At 41.4% G+C, this 18,493-nt stretch overlaps 1 protein-coding gene across 9 annotated transcripts in view; it reads right to left on the reverse strand.

Annotated features, from left to right (window-relative positions):
* WNK1 (WNK lysine deficient protein kinase 1) overlaps positions 1 to 18,231 on the reverse strand; it is a 107,265-nt gene extending 89,034 nt beyond the window's left edge. For 7 of the 9 annotated variants that reach the window (XM_054185052.1, XM_054185024.1, XM_054185034.1 and 4 more), the window contains exon 1: positions 16,424 to 18,230. In XM_054185052.1, the coding sequence (XP_054041027.1) occupies positions 16,424 to 17,203 (780 nt within the window). In that variant the 5' untranslated portion in view covers positions 17,204 to 18,230. Of the gene's footprint in view, positions 1 to 16,423 lie in introns of all 9 variants that reach the window. The other 2 variants (XM_054184975.1, XM_054185044.1) reach the window with 2 other exon arrangements.
* Positions 18,232 to 18,493: the final 262 nt, after the last annotated feature.

Raw genomic sequence — 18,493 nt, forward strand, 5'->3', positions numbered from 1 at the left:
CCTTCTGTTCTTAAGCTTCTTCTGCACCACTTCTTTCAGGGAAAGTGGTAAACTTGTCATGGAATAACCAACTGCTTCCCCATAGTTAGCTTATACAACATCATTAGTGCTGGTCAGACGTTGAATTAGAAGCCAAGATACAAGACAGACGAAACCAAGCCTCCTCATCTAATAAAACTTTGTTTCCATAGGCACTACAGCATAAATCATGTAGAAACACTGGAGAAAACAAAAACCACAGCAAGTATTTCAATAGGAACAGAAAAAAAAAGAAAACAAACATGCTATTATTTGGAGTCTCCAAGTTATACCATCACCAGTCACGGTCCTATTAGATACTCTGGGGTAATGTGGGTATGTGTCTAGATAGGAATAACTTCTGCGCTTCCACCATACAGGAAGAACTAAAAACCAAACAACGCAATAGCTACAGATGCTTACAAAAAAAGTGAAACTAAACTGTTAAAAATGCAAATTAATTCAGCTCACTGTCCCCAATAAGACAGTTGAACCCTCTTATCTTTGATGAATGCGTCCCAGGATGTGATTAAAATGCATAGCACCATAACCCTTGATCTCTGCTTGACAGAAGTTGTCATTCAAGGCTCAAGATATTTTGTTATCCTATCATGTCTAACAGTCTGTTCAAAACCCACAAAAATCAGCCAGGCTAACAGCTATACTTGCTATTTCTAAGAGCACATGCCAACAACTTCCAGACCCTCAAACTGCAAGTCTGACACAACTAAAAAACACCCATTCAGATGAGGTTCCAAATGAACGACTTTCTAGTGCAAAGCAAGACATCACACACAAATACACATCTGAAAAAACACATAACATTTATCTGAATATGACCTATCCCAGACAACTTACTTTATAGACAGAGAACAGGGAGAACTGAAATCCATCACTATTCTGAAGCAATGAAGTTGCAGACTTTTTAAAATATATATCCATAAACACCATCAATACATCAATGAAAAGCACGCTCACAGTTCCCATCATCTAGACCAGCCACGTGGATTCAAACACAACAGATGTTTTCACTGAAAGACACGTGTAATTCAGAGGCCACAAAATCCTCATTTAAAGGTCTCCAGAACAGCTTCAGCATCCTTAACTCCCACTAGACTCCCTAAACATCTAGAGCTGCAAATCACCCATTTTATACTGACTGTAAGGGCTTCTGTCACACAGGCACCACATGAGTAAATTTTACAAGCCAAAAGAAAACTATTTCTAAAACACAACATACCTGGAAGCAAGAGTGAGATCTATGCAGACAAAGCAACTCCAACAGATAATGTTTTAGGGTTTTGTTTTGGTTGGGTTTTGGGGGTTTTTTGTTTGGGTTTTTTTGAGGCCTGCAGACACTAGGAGCTAACAGTGTGGTCAATCACATTTATTGTTCCACTGTATAAAAGCCTTAACTGTAGACATTAAAAAATATCTTAAGTACCCCCTCAAACCAGAAACCTTTTCAGACCAACAGACACAACTCCTCTCAAGGTTTGAGAAGCAGGTGGTTAGACTGAAAGATGGACAATGTCCCCAGGGTTTGTTTGTTGTTCTGTGGTTTGGTTTTGTTTTGGGTTTGGTTTTTTTTGGGGGGATGTGTAGCTTAAGTTCATAGTTATTGAAAATTTTTGTTTTATTTCTAATTCAGTTTCAGTCCTATACACTGCAGTCTTCACTAGTCAAGAAGTACAACCTCGCTTTACATTAGTTTTTTTGAAGCAGAGCTATTTTAAGTTAATGACCATGCCCATTCTCCCACTAAAGTGTTTTGTTGGTTTGGTTTTTTTCAGTCATTGTACTTAGCACTCAAGTTGTTTTTTTAATGGCACTTTGTTTCACATTATGCTCAGCAGCCCATGCAGCACAGTGCATTTTGCAACCAAACAGCCAATGGTCATTGGCAGACTTCCACCCCCCCTTTCTTAATATTATTGGAATAAATCAAGACTCACTCACACAGGGATGGCAGCAAAAACCCTCTGCAACTTGCAAAGTCAAGTTAACTCACTTTATTATCAGCGTCAAGTAAATTTATTACAAATCTCATTACACTTTATTCATTGTTAGCTAGTATTACATTAGGTATCTCAGGTTTTTTTGCTAGAAATCCATATTGAAACAGACTGAGGATTATAAAATGGATGAAAGACCACTGGGTAATAGTCTGGATAAGTGTTCTTACCTAATAAAACTACAAAAGGAAAGGAGACAATTAGACTATTTCAGATCAATCCTTTTAGCTACTTTAGTAACAGCAAGTAAAACGGAGCATCAGTGGATGAAACATTTTCATTAGTATAAAAGGACTTCTGTAATAATCTAGAAAAAGAATTATAACTTCACCTGAAAAAGGAATTTGCATTTAAGTGGCTTAACTTCATTTCTTCTTCTTTCAATGAGTCTTAAACTGTTTCGTAGTACAGCTTTATTTCAAGTTAAAGTAATGCTTACAGCCCTCTAAACTAACAATTTGGTCATCAACTTGTGATGCCAGTGACTCCTGATAAACTCACAGCTGTTGGGCTGAGTATTTATACATGAAACAACTGACGTATTTCCATCTGCTCTTCATGACAAGAGGATGACTTTATAGAATGGCAAATCACTACTGCTTCCAAACAAAACTCAGGGAAGAGGAAAGGGAAACTGCTGAGTTGGACTGCCCTTGACCCATGACACAAACAGACAACTCAGCTGTCACTTATGTTTTGGTCATTTGAGAAGCAGCAAAAAGTATATCTGAAATGAGACACCCTATTCAGCTGAAGCCCAATCTAGTCCATGGATTTTTTTTTTCCCCTTCCTGGAAAGAGATTTGGCTTGAGAAGGGGGAAGGGAGAAGGCAAGAGTATAAGGCAAATTCCCAAGAGAATTCTAAGCACATTTCCATGGATAAGATTGATTTACCAGCTGGAAAATCTAAGTTTGGAAGAATGCAGTTCCGGGGGTCAAAATTTAGATGCAGGTTTTAACCATGCTCATTATTCTTTTACATAGGGTAGCTGAACACAGACAAAATCTGCTTCATTCCAGAAGGTGGGGGAAGGGAGGATCCTTGTTTTGCCAGATGGCTTATACAAGGACCACAGGAGGATTCAGGAAGGCCAAAGTTAGAAAATAAAGCAAAAAAACCCACTACATTGGCAATGACTGATACAGTGTTTTGTTGGGGGGGAGGAATGAGAATACTTCCTGAACAGGTAAGAAGCAAGAACAATTACCATTCCCACACAGGAACAAGAAAAACAAAAGATACCATTTCCCTGCATATTATTGTCAGAGAAGATAAGGACAGAAGTCAAAGGGAAAGTGGAAAATAGTTTTCTACATCGTCAACGAACTCATTCTTTCCATTCTGAATTCCAATGCCAACTTCCTCAGATTTCATACTCCTAAGTGATAAAAAAAATATACTTAAAACATCACTACAGTTACAGCCTGCTGCTTTTTAACTGCACTCATCCACACCAACCTAGTTAACGCACATATCAGTTGAGTCATTACCTGTTATTTATCACTGATTTTAGATAACGCAGTTGCACTCCTTCAAATTTTACAAGGTTACCCAAACCATGTGGTTTGTTGCAAAAAGTTATCAAGATCAGAAGTTGAGCAACATACACTCTTGGATGTGATACAACAGTAAAGTCACACAACACAAGCATACTTTAGAAATTCAGTATTATCTTATAAACTGCCACATTAGAAGCCACAACTGTTTTCTGACAGAGGTCAACCCACTGAAGAATTGTAGTGAAGCAAACCTTCAGTTAAACAATTCAGAATACCAACCAGCAATTTGCAATAATAGTAAATAACAGAGCCTACCACACGAAGAATTTTGGGAGTTATTTCGTTGATGTTTAAAGTCCAGCTAGCTGCTGTAGTATAGCTGATCCTGGCTTATTTCTTTTGATTAGCCTGACCTAATCTAAAGCTACTGCAGCTTTCTTCACAAAACTGAACCATTTGTTTTGCCATTTGAGATAATTACTGTTTGCACCAGCATTAGTTTTCACATGTGAGAAAAGGACAACCAGAGCTCTTGCAGATTCTTCTGAATCAGTTTATCGGCAATCTCCAACTCAAAATCATATCACTTACATGTTATAGAATCTAAGGATGCTTTCTCCCACATGCCTATGAATAATGAGATTTTACAGTACTGCTTTATCAAGCAGAAACCATTTATAGCGTAGGTACATTAGGAGTTTTCCCAACATCTCTACATTTAGGGCAACAATACTCTGCAAAGTTTTTCTCACTCTTGTTCAACTTAACACTTTAGAGCTCTTCACCTATATATCTTAGAAAACAGATCCAGAAAGCCTGAAATATCTAGTCATCTACCACTAACTCGGCCACAGATGCTGGTTTGGGATAGATGTCACTCCAGTTCCAAAAAAAAAAAACCCCAAAAAACACCACTTTCAAACACCTAAATTATGGTCACAAAGTTTTACCTTACAGACAAAACGTGCAGGTTTACAACCTATTACAAAATACTAAAAACCTCACAACAACTAGCATCATTACTGGCTGATGCCCTTATACACCTCAAAGTGTGACTACATGCATAAAATTACTTGACATGTTTATGTAAGTTACACAGATATTTAATCCACAAGTCTGTAAAAAAATGAGAAACAGAGGTTATGTCAACAGCGGGTAGCTCATTCAACATGATATTACTAAACTGAGAACACAAAGGGAAGTACTTTGGCAAAAAGCAGTGAAGAAATCCACAAACTTTAGTACAAGTATTATATTAATGATACTTTCTTGAAATAGTCATTCACAGTAATGGGAATTTGCAGAATTAATTCATTGCTTTAAATTGGCATGGTCCCAAAACTTTAAAATGTCATGTACAACCTAAGAAACAAGGTTTTTTTGCTATTCCTCACCTTTCTCTTGTAAATGCCTTTTCAACTCTTAAGGTTCCTTAGAAGAAACCACTTAAGTCAACAGTAATGACAGACTTAAGCCTCTAACACCAATAAAACAAACTTCAATTCTGCTTAGTTTTCTGGGATTCACCCAAATTTGAGAAGGAACATTTCATACTGGATGGAAAGAAAAACAATTTTTTTGAACCCTAGTCTCAAGACACAGACAAGACAAATGGCTATTTTCTTATTTGAAATAAGTGCTATCATACACATTTATACATTTAGTCATGTTCAGTTGCACTGGTATGCTGTAATTTCTGCTGTGTTACTGTTGTGGCACTTTTTTTTTTTCTTACCTTCACCATACATACAGTTCTACAACAAGCCTTATATCCCACTTGATGCATCTATGCTAATACCCTGGAAACTCTAGGAACACAACAACTATAAGAAAAATCACCAGTCTGTCAAAAAAGAAAAAACAGAAGGGAACAGTATAAGATATTAAGCTATTTCAGTATAACCTGACAGTGGCAAGTTTTGCTTTATAGGCATACTACCTGAATAAATCAAGAAACTCATTTTGACAAAATTTTTTCATTACTAACGTCCAGATAGAAGGGACAAATTACAAGCTATAGGACCATTCTTAAGTAGTTGCATCACAATGTAAAGGAACTAGAAAGATTTGTTCTCCTACACAGACAGAAAAAAATGCAGTTCCTAAATAGGATGTTAACTACTTATATTTGCTCTGTACCTGAAATTTACTTCAAGCACAAATTGCAACTCAAACCAGAATTCCCTAGCATCTTTTCACTGTCTGCAAACAGAAGATGACTGCAACTTGAGAGGCCAAAATTCCTTGTTCTTCCTCCTCAGATTTCTCACAGTTGGTTACTTTTTTTTGTTGTTGCCACAACCACCGAAAAGCATTGAACATTCAAGCAGGTAGTCTACAAGACCAAAGGGAGTACATAGAAAACACATGCACATATTCCTAGAGGAAACTTGAGTATTAAAGACAGATTTTTATGACCAATCTTCAGGTACAGACCATGCACAATATACTAATGTACTATAGCATTTAAGTCTTCAGCAGCAACCCAGAGCCTCTTCACTTTTTTTTTTGTTCCTGAGAGTAAATGCTGAACCTCTCAGATACATTCAGGCTTGTATAATGAGATCAGCAAAAGATATGCCATCACCTGAACTGGCTCACAGTTGCCATCAAGAGGCAAAACAATTCAAATTAAAGTGCCCTGCGTAATTTCCACACACACCCTGCAGGTACAGGCAATCTGAAATGTATTCTGCTTTTGAGCTGCTTGTCTGCAAAAAAAGCGCAAGTTGCATGCAAAGGAAGTAGAGAAAACCACAGAAAAAACATTCTAAAACTAAACTTAAAAGTCTTATTTTTGTATCAGACATTTCTGCAGTTTCTCCATTTTCAGCACACTGTTCCTGGCAAGCCTAACAACTCACTAAGCCCCAAACCACGACAAATGCAAATAAAAAACATGGCCTCAAAGGCCATTCTACATACCGTCAACCCTCTACTTGTCCACATCCGGAGAGGGCAATATAAAAAAAATTCAATCACTTTCAGGCGGTATTTCTTACTGTACAATACTTGTCTGAATGGACTGCTTCTCAAGAATTCAAGTTTAATCTTATTTATCATATTTTTTCTTCAGGGAAGACTCAAAGGTTCCAAGTCCAAATCAACTATAGCAAATCAGACCACATTAAATTAGCATCTTGCATTTTTATATAAATACACAACCTGCATTTCCCAAATGAAAGCATACTGTAAGCGGCTGAATAAAGAAAGACAAACCAAAAATAGTTTTATGGTGGAAAAGACGCACGAGAATAAAAGCCTCGCTTAAAAGAAGCGGATCTGAAAACAGAGTAACATCTTGCAACATTTAAGCAAAACCTGCTAACAGTTCAGAAACTGCCATTAACAGATGCATATTACATAAGCATACACAGATTTGCAGATCCTTAAGATAATCAGCCTGGATTGCTGAAGCTTTTAATAGCGATATTTGTGGGTTATTGTTTGTATGTCATTAGTCTTTGCCAGGACAGAAGCAGTCAAAATACACTCAGATTAGGGTCATAAACTCACCCACCAGTAACAGTCAACAAAGTAGGAACAAGTCACAGGGTTACTCTAAGAGAGGAAAGTGTCCAAGGAAAACTAACTGGGCAACACCATCAGCTGGATAGTCTTAACCTATCATGAGACTATATTAACTGGCCAAAACCAGATAAAGTGCACATAATTGTTGGTATCAGCTTTATACTATCTTCTGTTTAGCTTAGCATTCCTACATAGCTGTTTCAGATTTACCCCAATTACAGAGAGATCAGTATTCCTATTCTTTTCAAATTCTTCTAAATGGTGGTAATTAACTCTCAATCACTTAAATGAGTTTTTCCATTTGTAGCTATTTGCTTTCTGCTGCTAGCCCCAAGTCTGCTATCAGAATCCACTATCTTCAACTACTGATGCAATGAAGTTAGGAATGGCTGAAACCATCCAGATAAAAAAAGATAATCCAGAACAGCTAAACAGAAACAACAAATCTTCTCCCTCATATAAGGCATCTAACAAAGCTTATTTTCCACACCATCTGCTGTCCTAAAGCAGAAAAATAGCTGTTCAGTGGATAGTTAATGAAAGTTTCTATCAATGACTGCTTATCAACAAAGGTAATAGGATCCGAACTATTCTGAACTATGGCTCAAAATATAGCATCACCATCATAAGTTAATCGGAGTTACCAAAGCTCCCTCTTTGTTTTGATCTTCCTGGTAACATGCTAAAATGAGTTCTGTCAACCACTCATTAAACTATATGACTTGAAAAGCACCATAGTGATCTTGCCCTGAGAACAGATACTTCAGAGAATTGCTGCCAAAACTAATGCCAATAGATAAACCAGATCATTTCAGAATGACGTTCTTGGGCACACTGAGTACAAAAAGAAATTGCATCCCCTACACTAAAACACACAGCCCTGGACAAAGCATTAGTTTCAGTGTCATCGACACATCACTTCAAAGCTCATAGATATTTTAGTTAGAAGACAGATGGTCATCAATATAAACATACTTTTTGCAGCATTTCTAAACTAAGAATGCAGGTAGCAATCCCAAAGATTCTGCTTTGACCTAAAATGATAAATCCAAGCTTGGTAAATTTGCCTCCATGAGTGATTTAGAATGAGTTATCCTTGTAAAAATTCCTTACCACTTTACATAGATGTTAATATTTAAACAGATTCTGGAAGGGAAGAAAAATACCAACACGAGTCTGTCTTTTTTTCAGGCTGCAGTTTCCTTTGCTGAAACATAAACCAAGAGCATGTTAAATTGCCTTTAAGCCACACAAAATAACATAGAGCAGTTAGGAATTATCCAGGGAAATTTGGAAGTGCTTTAGAATAATCCAGGTATATGCAATGCACCTGTCATCACCAGGTGAAAAGTTCAGAATGTGTTTAAGAACTGAATCTGAATTCTTCTGGTCACGATATTCCATCTCAGTTATTTTACTCTGGCTTATTAGGGAAAAAAAAAGAAGACGACTCAGCAACATCTGCGATGATCCTGATGTAAGGATCTCCTTTTGGTTGAGAAGATAGCATCACATAGCACAGAACATCATTAACACAAAGTTTATCCTTTGCTGTACAGAGTTAAGGAGTACTCTGCAGGTTGTGCCCGTAAGGCCAGAAGTCAGCAAACTCCCCTTTCTCAAGGATGACCTCAAGTGAGCCACAGATCCATTCCTAGTCACCTCTTCACTTCCCCTGGCTCTCCCAAGGGGAATAATGAGGGCAACCAAAACCACACACTGAGAAGCACTCATACAACAATTTCTAAATATGCCAAGGAAGTTGAAAGTAAGGTAGAAAGAAGCATATCTGTAGTATCTTGACCAGACACATTCAAACACTGTTTAAGTTTCAGTATCATCCTCAAAGTCAGCTAGAAGAAAGTCCTGGGGAATGTAAGCAGATTCCACAAAAATGCTCATGAAGCCAGTATAAAAATTTGAGTCTCATTCATTAGGACAAGAATTTTAACACTGTATTTGAAAAGATTTTCAGATGCCTCATGATAGATAAGTTTTTAACTACTCTGAGAAATCAATTTTCAAGCAGCACTACAAATCCAGCTACTTACAATAGGAATTGTTTCAAGTATACTGGAAGAGTGTCTTTCCAGACATGGTGTACATGTGTCATGATCAAGTTAAAACCATGGAATCATTATCTAAAGAGTTGAAAACAGCAACTTTCTACCATCTGCTATTAAAAAAAAAAAACACACACATATGCTCTGCCAAGAGAGTCTTCTGCCGAGCTGCAGAAGCACTGCAAACTTGCATGATATTTATTATTTTTCTTATAGCCCAAATGTTACCACCATTGTGTCTGCATTTCCATTTTTCATAAGTTAATAACTCTCAAGACTAAGACAAGCTTGAAAATATGAACTTAAAGACTGAAACAGAAAAATACCCCACTTTTATTTCAACTCAACCATGATTTGGAAGACTCAATTAGTGATCTCAAAAAAAAAAAAGGTTGCTAATCTTTATAGGAAACGAGAGTTTCTGAAGAGATGCATGACAGGATGCATCAAGGCTGCCACTGCTTAGCACAAACTTTGTGACACGCAGTATGGAGAACCTGGGTGACAGTCAGAGCTGTGCTGTTTAACAAGCTGCTGGCATGAAACAAAAAACCAACGACAAAATAAGAAAAAGAACATGTGGCCTGGAGGGACATTGCTAACCAAAAGGCACTGAATCTACACTGCACCATGCACTGCATCCATGGAGATTACCACGGATCTATTACTGCTTGTTTTATTTATTACTCTGCTAGACAGCTCTCAAAGGACGCTATACAGGGTGTCTCCAGGGAGTTTTATCAGGTGGGGTTTTTTTTCCTCCTCTTTCAAAGAAAGATTATAGTCCTGATAATTTCCTTAGCCCTCTAAAGTTTAGTTATGTAGTTTAAAATAAAAGTGCTGAACTCCAACAGCCCAAAACAAATCTCATTTAAGAGATTTAATTCTGCAGCTCTCAAACCCACCGGATCTGACTAACAAGAACCTGTTTATTTCCATAAGACATGCTGCATTTTCAGAATGTACTTATCCGATTATGTTTATTGCCTTGCAACCAGCCAGTTACAAATTGAACCACAGCCATCTCCAAAAGTGATATCCCTTTGAGGTAAGATTATTTTCCTAAATAGAGGTCTCCTAACAGCTGCAGCTCCAGAATGTACTTTAAAGCTCCCTTCTCTTTTTCAGGGTCACCTTTGTAAAGTCTGAGGGAGCTTGACCACTGTTTATACTTCTGCAGGTAATTAGTCTGGCTCCTTTCCCATGTCATCTATCAAGTTGTCAATTGTATCAATTACAGCCCAAACACTCAGGAATATGGCTGGGTTTTGTTCATTAGCCAAAGGAGAAATTTTCACATCAGCAGTCTGAAGCCAGTAAGTACCAGCAACTTGTTCTACCCTATGATACAGAAAATTTAGACTTTACCGCACGAAATTTCAAGCTCCCTATGTGTGCACACTTGAAGACACCTGGAAATCCTGTGTAAATTGAAAGTGTTATAAACCAATTATACACTTATGGTTTTACAGCTTTTTGCTTTCAGTATTTTGGAATTCGTAAAGCTGGGAACAGAAAAAGGGCTAATAAGGACAGAATGATGCTCACAGAGATTGTCACATACTTTTATTAATCTACATTTGTGACAATTATGTATCTGACCCAGAAGTAGTCATGAACACAGGAGGCACACTGCTGCTGTTATAGTGGCTGTTACCACATATAGTTATGCTCACAGACTAGTACAGTTATTTTAAACATTAATGTGAAGTACCAGGTAGGCATGGGAACCACCGTACTGGATTAGACTTGAGCTTGATCTGCTTCAGTAGATGTTTGGTAAAATATATTTTAAAATATTCAGAATTAAACCACAGTTAGCGCTTTCAAAAGAAAGTGTGGTTTGTTTTTTTTTTTTAAAATGTCGACTATTTCTCCAGAACTAGCAGAATGTAATAGTTTTCCAATAGCATTTATCAGACAGATGAATTCCAGGTCCACACTCAGCTTCCTCTCACTGCACAAAGATTTTGATCTGTTTTTCCATTTTGCTTTAATGCAGCTATACGACTGTGCCTCAGAGCTAGCATCTTTGCAGTCAGGCCTCCTAGTGAGCAATATGAAACCAGCTTTAAAAAAAAAAAAAAGACTACAGGATGCCACAGTTATGTGTTACAAGACCTTTTTTGGTTGTCAGACTTGAATGTGCAGCTTCTGAAACGTTCCCAGCCCAGCCAGTCCAGAAAGCAAAGAGATTTTTAAGAATTATACTTTGACTTCAGTAAGCTGATATTTATCATGGTGAGTCTGCAGTGAAGTCTATACTCCAGAGTATAGAAACTACATTCCATTGTTGTCTGCTGGCCTAAAAAATCAGTGTTAAATAAAGCTTTAAGTCTAAGAGATACAGGTAGGTATAGTTAAATCTGAAGTGTCACTGAAAGTGAAGATACACATATATCCAAGCAACTTCCTGTATTGTAAGTTTTAAGTTAACTGCTATACATTGTTACACTAAGAAAAATTCTGACTATGGAAATATTATTTAGCACCTCACTACTTCCCGTAATAAAGTGACAACCAGCTGCATTATCAGTTTTACCAGAGTGCACTACAGAATCACCTTAGTTCACAGCATTATATTTGTTCTTAACTGTTTTTTCATTGCTACTGCCTGTGTAAAAGAAAAATACATTTGTAAGTCAGAGTATTTGTACACTACACTCGGTCTATAGTTAACAGTCTACAACAGAATGACATATGTGTAACCTACACTAGTTATAAATCTTCTGAGTAATAAACTAAAGGTAACCAAATTCACATTCAGTTTTCCCTCAAAGTGGTAATGAGTACAACATACTCTTCTTGCACCACTGTCACCTCTTGAACTCATTTCCTACCCCTAGAAGGCTCTATCTCACTTAGAGACAACCCTCAACCTCCTTTTCCCCTTCAGCAGCTCACATTAAGCACAATAACCTGACTAACACTGTACTGATGCCACAGTAGAATGACCAAGTGACACATCAGCAAGAAGATGCATTCGTGAACTGTAACTGCTGACTGACTAACTTGCCCTTTCTGTCAAAGAAATACAAAGGACAGGAGTGATACAGCACATACCAGACAAGCAGTACAGTTCTCCAATGCACACATCTTGCCAGGAATGCGTTTTCAACTAATGTAAATATCTTTCTAATAACAGCTTCTAAATCACACTTCCTTTAAGAGGAGGCACTGTCCAAATGAAAGGAGGTAAGTCTTCAAATGCCTAACAGTACACAGCTCAAAAGAGAGCCCAATTTACCTTCCATGTCACCAAGTGCACTTTTGTATTTCAAAAGTTATTAATTTGTATGACAGAACACAGAGCAGTAGCTCTAGACACAAGATTTTGCAGCGCAGCAAGTGACTGCACCACCCTGTATTGATCTGCAAACCAGAAGTTAAATTAGAGTCTTGATTTAAAACCAACTCAAACTGTAACAGGGACCCAGAGGATGACACATTACCCCTAAGATTTGGCTTTTACAGTCTTGCTACCTTTGTGAGTCTTGCTACCTTTGGCATAAGATTATTACTTCACATAGATAACGCAACAGGAAAAGGCACCACATTTTAGCCACAATGTTACCTGAACTGTACAGAGGTGACAAAGAGACTCACTGCTTAGAAATGTAATTCAAAAGACTAAACAGTAACATGATTGTACAGGAGGAATTATTTTAAATTAAAATAGAAAACAGCAGCAGTAACCATTTTTTCCAACTTCTACCGACTTGAAGACCATTAAAGCAGTAACCCTAACTACTACTTCACACAGTTTATGAGATGTGCTAACGACAACAGTAGGAGGCACACTTGACTGAGAATAACTAGAGTTGAGATGAATATATACAATGGGAATAAAAGTATTTGAAGGCTAACACTGCACGAACCATTTCCTTGCAGTAACTGAAGCCAAGGACTGGCCCTAAGCAGTTGCTGCTGAGCTCTTCACAGCTCTACCATGCTCACAGCAGGGCAGATATTTCACATTTAAATACCTGCATGCAATATTTAAGCTGGGTTCAGTTACAATTTGCTTCACATAGACAGGCCACAAAGTAAGTTGGGACAGTCCACCAGTCACACCTTTGTTAGAATTTTGTTACACATTTATATAAGTAACCTTGAAATACTCAATTCCTTCAAACCAAACCTTCCCATCTTCCACGGATTGAGAAAAAACAGGGTCTTGGCCAGGAACTCCCTTGCTGGGGATATTAACATCACCATTATGTTGCCCATAGAGTATCAGCGCTTTCTCCTATTTCCTCCACAGTTCAGTACATCAAGTGTAAGGGGCATTACAACACAGTTCAAGCGTCTTCTTAAGGATGCGGACCAATATTCTCCAGATTATCATCAGCAACTTAGGAACCCACGCTGTGTTTGATAAACAGTACTCAAACTCCCTTTGAAAGGGAGCATACTGATATTATTAGATTTTACACTTTATCATTACAGAGTGTGTACGTAAAAATTAGGTACAATTGCATTATTCAACATTAAAAAGTCATTCTGCCAGAGACCATCACAACATCTTCTGTGCTGTCCTTGATCCACAGGATTCCTACTATAGAATTTACTCCAGTATTTAAATTCTGCAGTTTAACTGAGATGAAAGTAGCGCTTCCATCCAAACAGCAGAGATTTTAAAGAAACTGAAGCATTTGAGGTATGCTAGGAAAGCCTTAAAAGAACATACGCCTAAAGACTCTGCAGAAGTACAAACCGTTCTCACCCCATTCCGTTATATATCTTGCAATCAAGAACTGTGATACACCTTTATGAACTTTGGACAAGCCAGGCAAAGAACAACTTAATCCGTGTAATCATAATAAGCAGCCTGATTCCAGCAGCACTACAGTAGCGCTGTTGAGAAGACTCTAGGAGAGGTTAGACACCCAGGATGCCTACACTCACAAGCATGACTACAGAGAAGAAAAGCTCTTCTATTGCTAAGGAACATTATTTCAAGACAATTAAAAGTAACCATCAGTTAGTTGTGGTTGGTGTAATACAGCATTGAAGAAAAATAATTCACATTTCTCTAATAAAATAAATACGCTTTGAAGGTTCAATCCTCAAACCATGGCATCTGGAAAACCGATGGCACCTACATTTCAGTCCATCTTTGTGAATCCAGATTGTATTTTAACACAAATCATGTATAAGAATATCACTAACCTGTCAACAATTATATTTTCCTAGATAAAGAAGAAGATGTACTCATCATACCAACAAATACCAAAGTTCCTCCTTTTATTTCTAGATGCAAATGTTAAAACAGGACTTAATCTTAAAATATTCTACTAACTGTAGAGAGTCTAGCTTCTTTAGCAAATGCTTTTAACAGCTATAAAATGTATATCCTTGTTTTGAACTTGTCATTTTGTATGCAGTCTCCTGAAGGGAGGAAAGCTACAGCCTTCAGAATAATTCAACCCACAACGCATTCCTGTAATGTATTTAACCTCCAAGTGAGACATCAAGTATTTCCCCCTTACAAACATTTTCATACATGCTTTTTGCAATATGTCATCGGAAATACTACTCATTAAATTCTTCAATCAATTGAAAGCTCAGCAACATGCCCTTTATAAATGAGCTTCTTTATTAAATTACTTCAAAGAAGTTGCTTCTTTAGACAGTTTGTCCACATAGTACTGATGATGATTAAGACACTTCAATAGACACAATGTTAGCGAAAAGTGACTGATGCCAAGCGGACATTAGTTTCTGATCAGTACATAAAGTGTGAAGATTAAACCAGATTTCAGGGATTAAAATCAAGGAACTCCAAAATTGCAAAGATTAAAATTTCAAATAAAAGTCATATAGTTTTGGTGGACTATTAATCTCCTCTCAGTTCAAACTGCATGTGAAAAGCTTAAGCAGAGCCCAACAACAGATTGTTTCACTTCTTAAATTTAAAATTGATGTTCAAAAGACCACCAAAGCAAGTAGCACTCCTCCACTAGCATGGAAGAGTGGAGCATGCTTAAGGGTCACAAAGAAAACTGGAAGCTTACTTCCACAGTCAGTAAGTGTAGAATAATGGCAACAGCACAATCAACCAAGATACTGGTAGAATGCTTGAGTAATCATCCAAAAGCAAAGATGAATACAAATCAAGAGATCTCTTCATAAATTCTCTCAGTTTGACTGAATAGATATAAAATTGGTTTTGAGGGGAAGAAAGTTTTGGTACAACCACTGCAATCAATCATCTGTGAGCAGCTAACTGCTTAAAAACCCCTCAAAGACTTCTGAGATTTTGACCGAATGCTCTTTTGTCTGCCCTAAATTGGACAGGAAAACACACAATAATAAAGCCATACTACATGAACCCCTCTATATAATGCACCAACACCCAACACTAAAAAGCAAGCACTGTCCTTTTAGTTTAATGCTGAGGCTTCAAAAACAAACGAGTACACCAGGTATTGTTCCTGGTACTCCAAGCTCTTCCCACTTTTAAGGCTGTTGCACAGCAACCTGTGTCTTGGTTATACAAGCTCTGACTCGTGTGGAACTAAAGGTGTTCTTGTCATCGTTACACTGGGTTTCTAGAGAAGTCTGTCTCTGCTCAGATCAGAAACTTGGTAAGAGAGTAGCACCTCAGCCCAGTTCAATCCACCAGTCATTTGGAAAGGTTAAACTTCAGGGGTCTTTTTAAGGCTTCAGAAAGGCAACACTTACTTTCTCCTTTTCCCTATGTTTGTTATGAAGTGTGACCCCTAGAACTTAGAATGAAAAAAAAATAGCTTTGCAAAACTAAACAGCATGATGCACTACATGACTTTGTTTATATTCTAGGGTTACCACCTACAAGAGTCTACTGACACAAACATAGGAAGTGTCTGTGAAATTAACATTTTACTTCTTTTTTCCTAAAAAAACCCACCTAAACAAAATTTTGAAAAATTAAGGCTAACTCAAATTGACATTTGCTTACACATTTCCCCTCAGACTCCCTGAAGCTGTGTACAAGTATTTTTACAATTCTCCAAGCTACCTTTTGGAGGCGTAAAATGCAAGATACTATAAGAAACAGAACTGTAGCACATTTTCTGATGATAGAGCTAAAAAATTATTCAGAGAGCAGCGTATTTGAAAGAATTAAAAGGTAAACTGACTCCAAAGAAAGGCTGCACCTTTCTTCCAAAGAAGTGCCTCAGGTAAGGTCTGCAGTTCCCTGTCTGAATAAAGCAGACCTCGAGCTGATGGATTTTACCTCCTTCAACACACAGCCTAGCACCTGGGAGAGTGACTGTGCTTTGGTAATTCACAATTTTTATTTATTTTACCTGCAGCTCGCACCAGGCAACTTCCACAGTGGTATCCGTATCCAGTCCTTTATACACAGTTTTGAAAGAGCCTCTTCCAATCTCGATGTCAAACTTCAGGAAGCGGCCATCTGGGGAGATGCCCACTGCCTTGGTCTCAAGCTCTTCGATGTCTTCCTGCTGTGTTCTCCGCTCCTCAAATTCTCGGCTGGCAGATGACGTGCTGCCAGCCGCACTGGTGGGGGGTAGCACAGTTGCCTCATCTTCCTCCTCCTTAGGCAGCAGCGGGGCGGCATCCTTCGGGGCAGGGGGCTCCTGAGCAGACTGTCCTTCGAGGGGAAGTGGGGCAGGCGGTGGTGGCTGCTGCAGCAGCGAGGGAGCCTGGGCGGCGGTGACAGCGATGCAAGAGGTCCGGCTAGCACACTCGGGAGGAGAGACCAAGGGAGCGGCGCTGCCTCCCGAGACAGGGGCCGAGGGCGCTGCGGGCTGCAAACTAGGTAGCTCCAAGGCCGTAGCATTGGAGTCGCAAATCACGCTACGGCGGAAGAAGCGGTGCTCGGTGGCTGCCGCCCCTCGGCTGTCCTTGTCCATGGTGTGGCGGCGCCGCCGGTACTCTTCGCTACGGCCTCCGCTCCCGGCTCCGCCGCCAGCTCCACCGGCCCCGGAGGCTCCGTGGTCGGCGGCGGCTCCCAGCTTCTCCCCGATGGAGCTGTCCGAGCTGGAACCGTTCTTGGGCGGCGGCGGCGGGGGAACAAGGAAGCGAGGAGCCGGGTTGCCGCTGTCTGCGGCGCCCCCCGACATCGTGCCCCGGGGGAGCACTGCTAGGGCGAGGCGGCGGCGGGGATGGGGAGGGGAAGGCGAGGGAAGGGGCCGGTCACTGAGCGGGGAGCGCGCCTGTCCGCGGCTGCCGTTGCAGCTGCAACAGAGGAGGGTCCCAAGGGCTCCTTACGGTGGAGCTGGGAGGCGGCTGCTGGGGAGGCTGGGCCGGCGGGGTGGATCCCCGTTCAGTGTCTGCATCCATCCTGCAGCGGGGAGCCGGGCAGCGGGGCCGACATGGAGCACCACGAGCGCAGAGATGGGGCGCGGGGATGGGGGAAGAGGGAAAAGAAAAACCCAAGCACCGGGCCCGGGCAGGGCGGGAGGCGCCCCGAGGCAGGCCCCCGACCGGCGGGGCGGGGGAAGCCGGTGCCTCGCCCGGCTGCCTTAAGATGAGGGGAGAGCGCTGCAATTATCCCCCGGCGATGAAGAGAAAGCGGGGCCGGCCCGGGCGCCCCCCGGAGCGAGGGCCTACGGGGAGGGGATGGGAAGGGAAGGGGCCGGGACGCGAGGCACCGAGAGGGGGGCCAGGCCCGCACGCCGTCCGCGGAGGAAGCTGCCGCGCTCAGTCACTCGCACCGGGCGGGAGGTGGGGGGTGGGGGGAAGAGGCCTGGGCAGGCCCAGCGCCCTCACCCCGGCGAGGGGGGCAGGGAAAGGGGGTCTCGGGGGCTCAGCCCCGCCTCACAGGGGCGCCCATGGCGGCCGCGGCCTCCACCTCCCCGGCAGGCAGCCACCGCCCGCGCGCGGCCGAGCCGGGCCGCGCTCCCTCCAACAGCGGCCGCCGCCGCCTCGCACGGAGCCGGAAACCCTCCTCCTGCCCCCCGCCCCGCAGCCGCTCCTCACCGGGGGCCACCGACCGCCACCGCCGCCACAGGTGAGCCAAGTCCGGGTGGGCGCCCCGCGCCGCGGCGGGGAGGAGGGAGCGGGAGGCGCCGCGGCCGCCCCGGGGACGCCTCGGCGCTAAATGGCGACGGGAGCCCGAAACCGACACACAGAAATGGGAGGGGAGGGGGGGGCGGTCGTGAGGGGCGGGGAGGGCCCGCGCCGCCGGCCACTCCCCCTTCCGCGCACGCGCGCCCGCCCGCGCCGGGGGAAGCGGCTCGCCCCCGCCTCCCGTGAGAGGTGGCAGGTCCCGTCGTGCACTGCGCCGCGCCGCGCGCGGAGCATCATGGGAGTTGTAGTTTTCGTCGGCGGGCTTCCCCCTTTCCCCGGGGAAGGAAGGCTTCCGTGGCTTCCCCCCGGGAAAGGAAGGAAGGAAGGAAGAAAGGGTGGAC

This window comes from Rissa tridactyla, chromosome 1, assembly GCF_028500815.1.
Source record: "Rissa tridactyla isolate bRisTri1 chromosome 1, bRisTri1.patW.cur.20221130, whole genome shotgun sequence".
NCBI classification, from domain to species: Eukaryota; Metazoa; Chordata; class Aves; order Charadriiformes; family Laridae; genus Rissa; species Rissa tridactyla.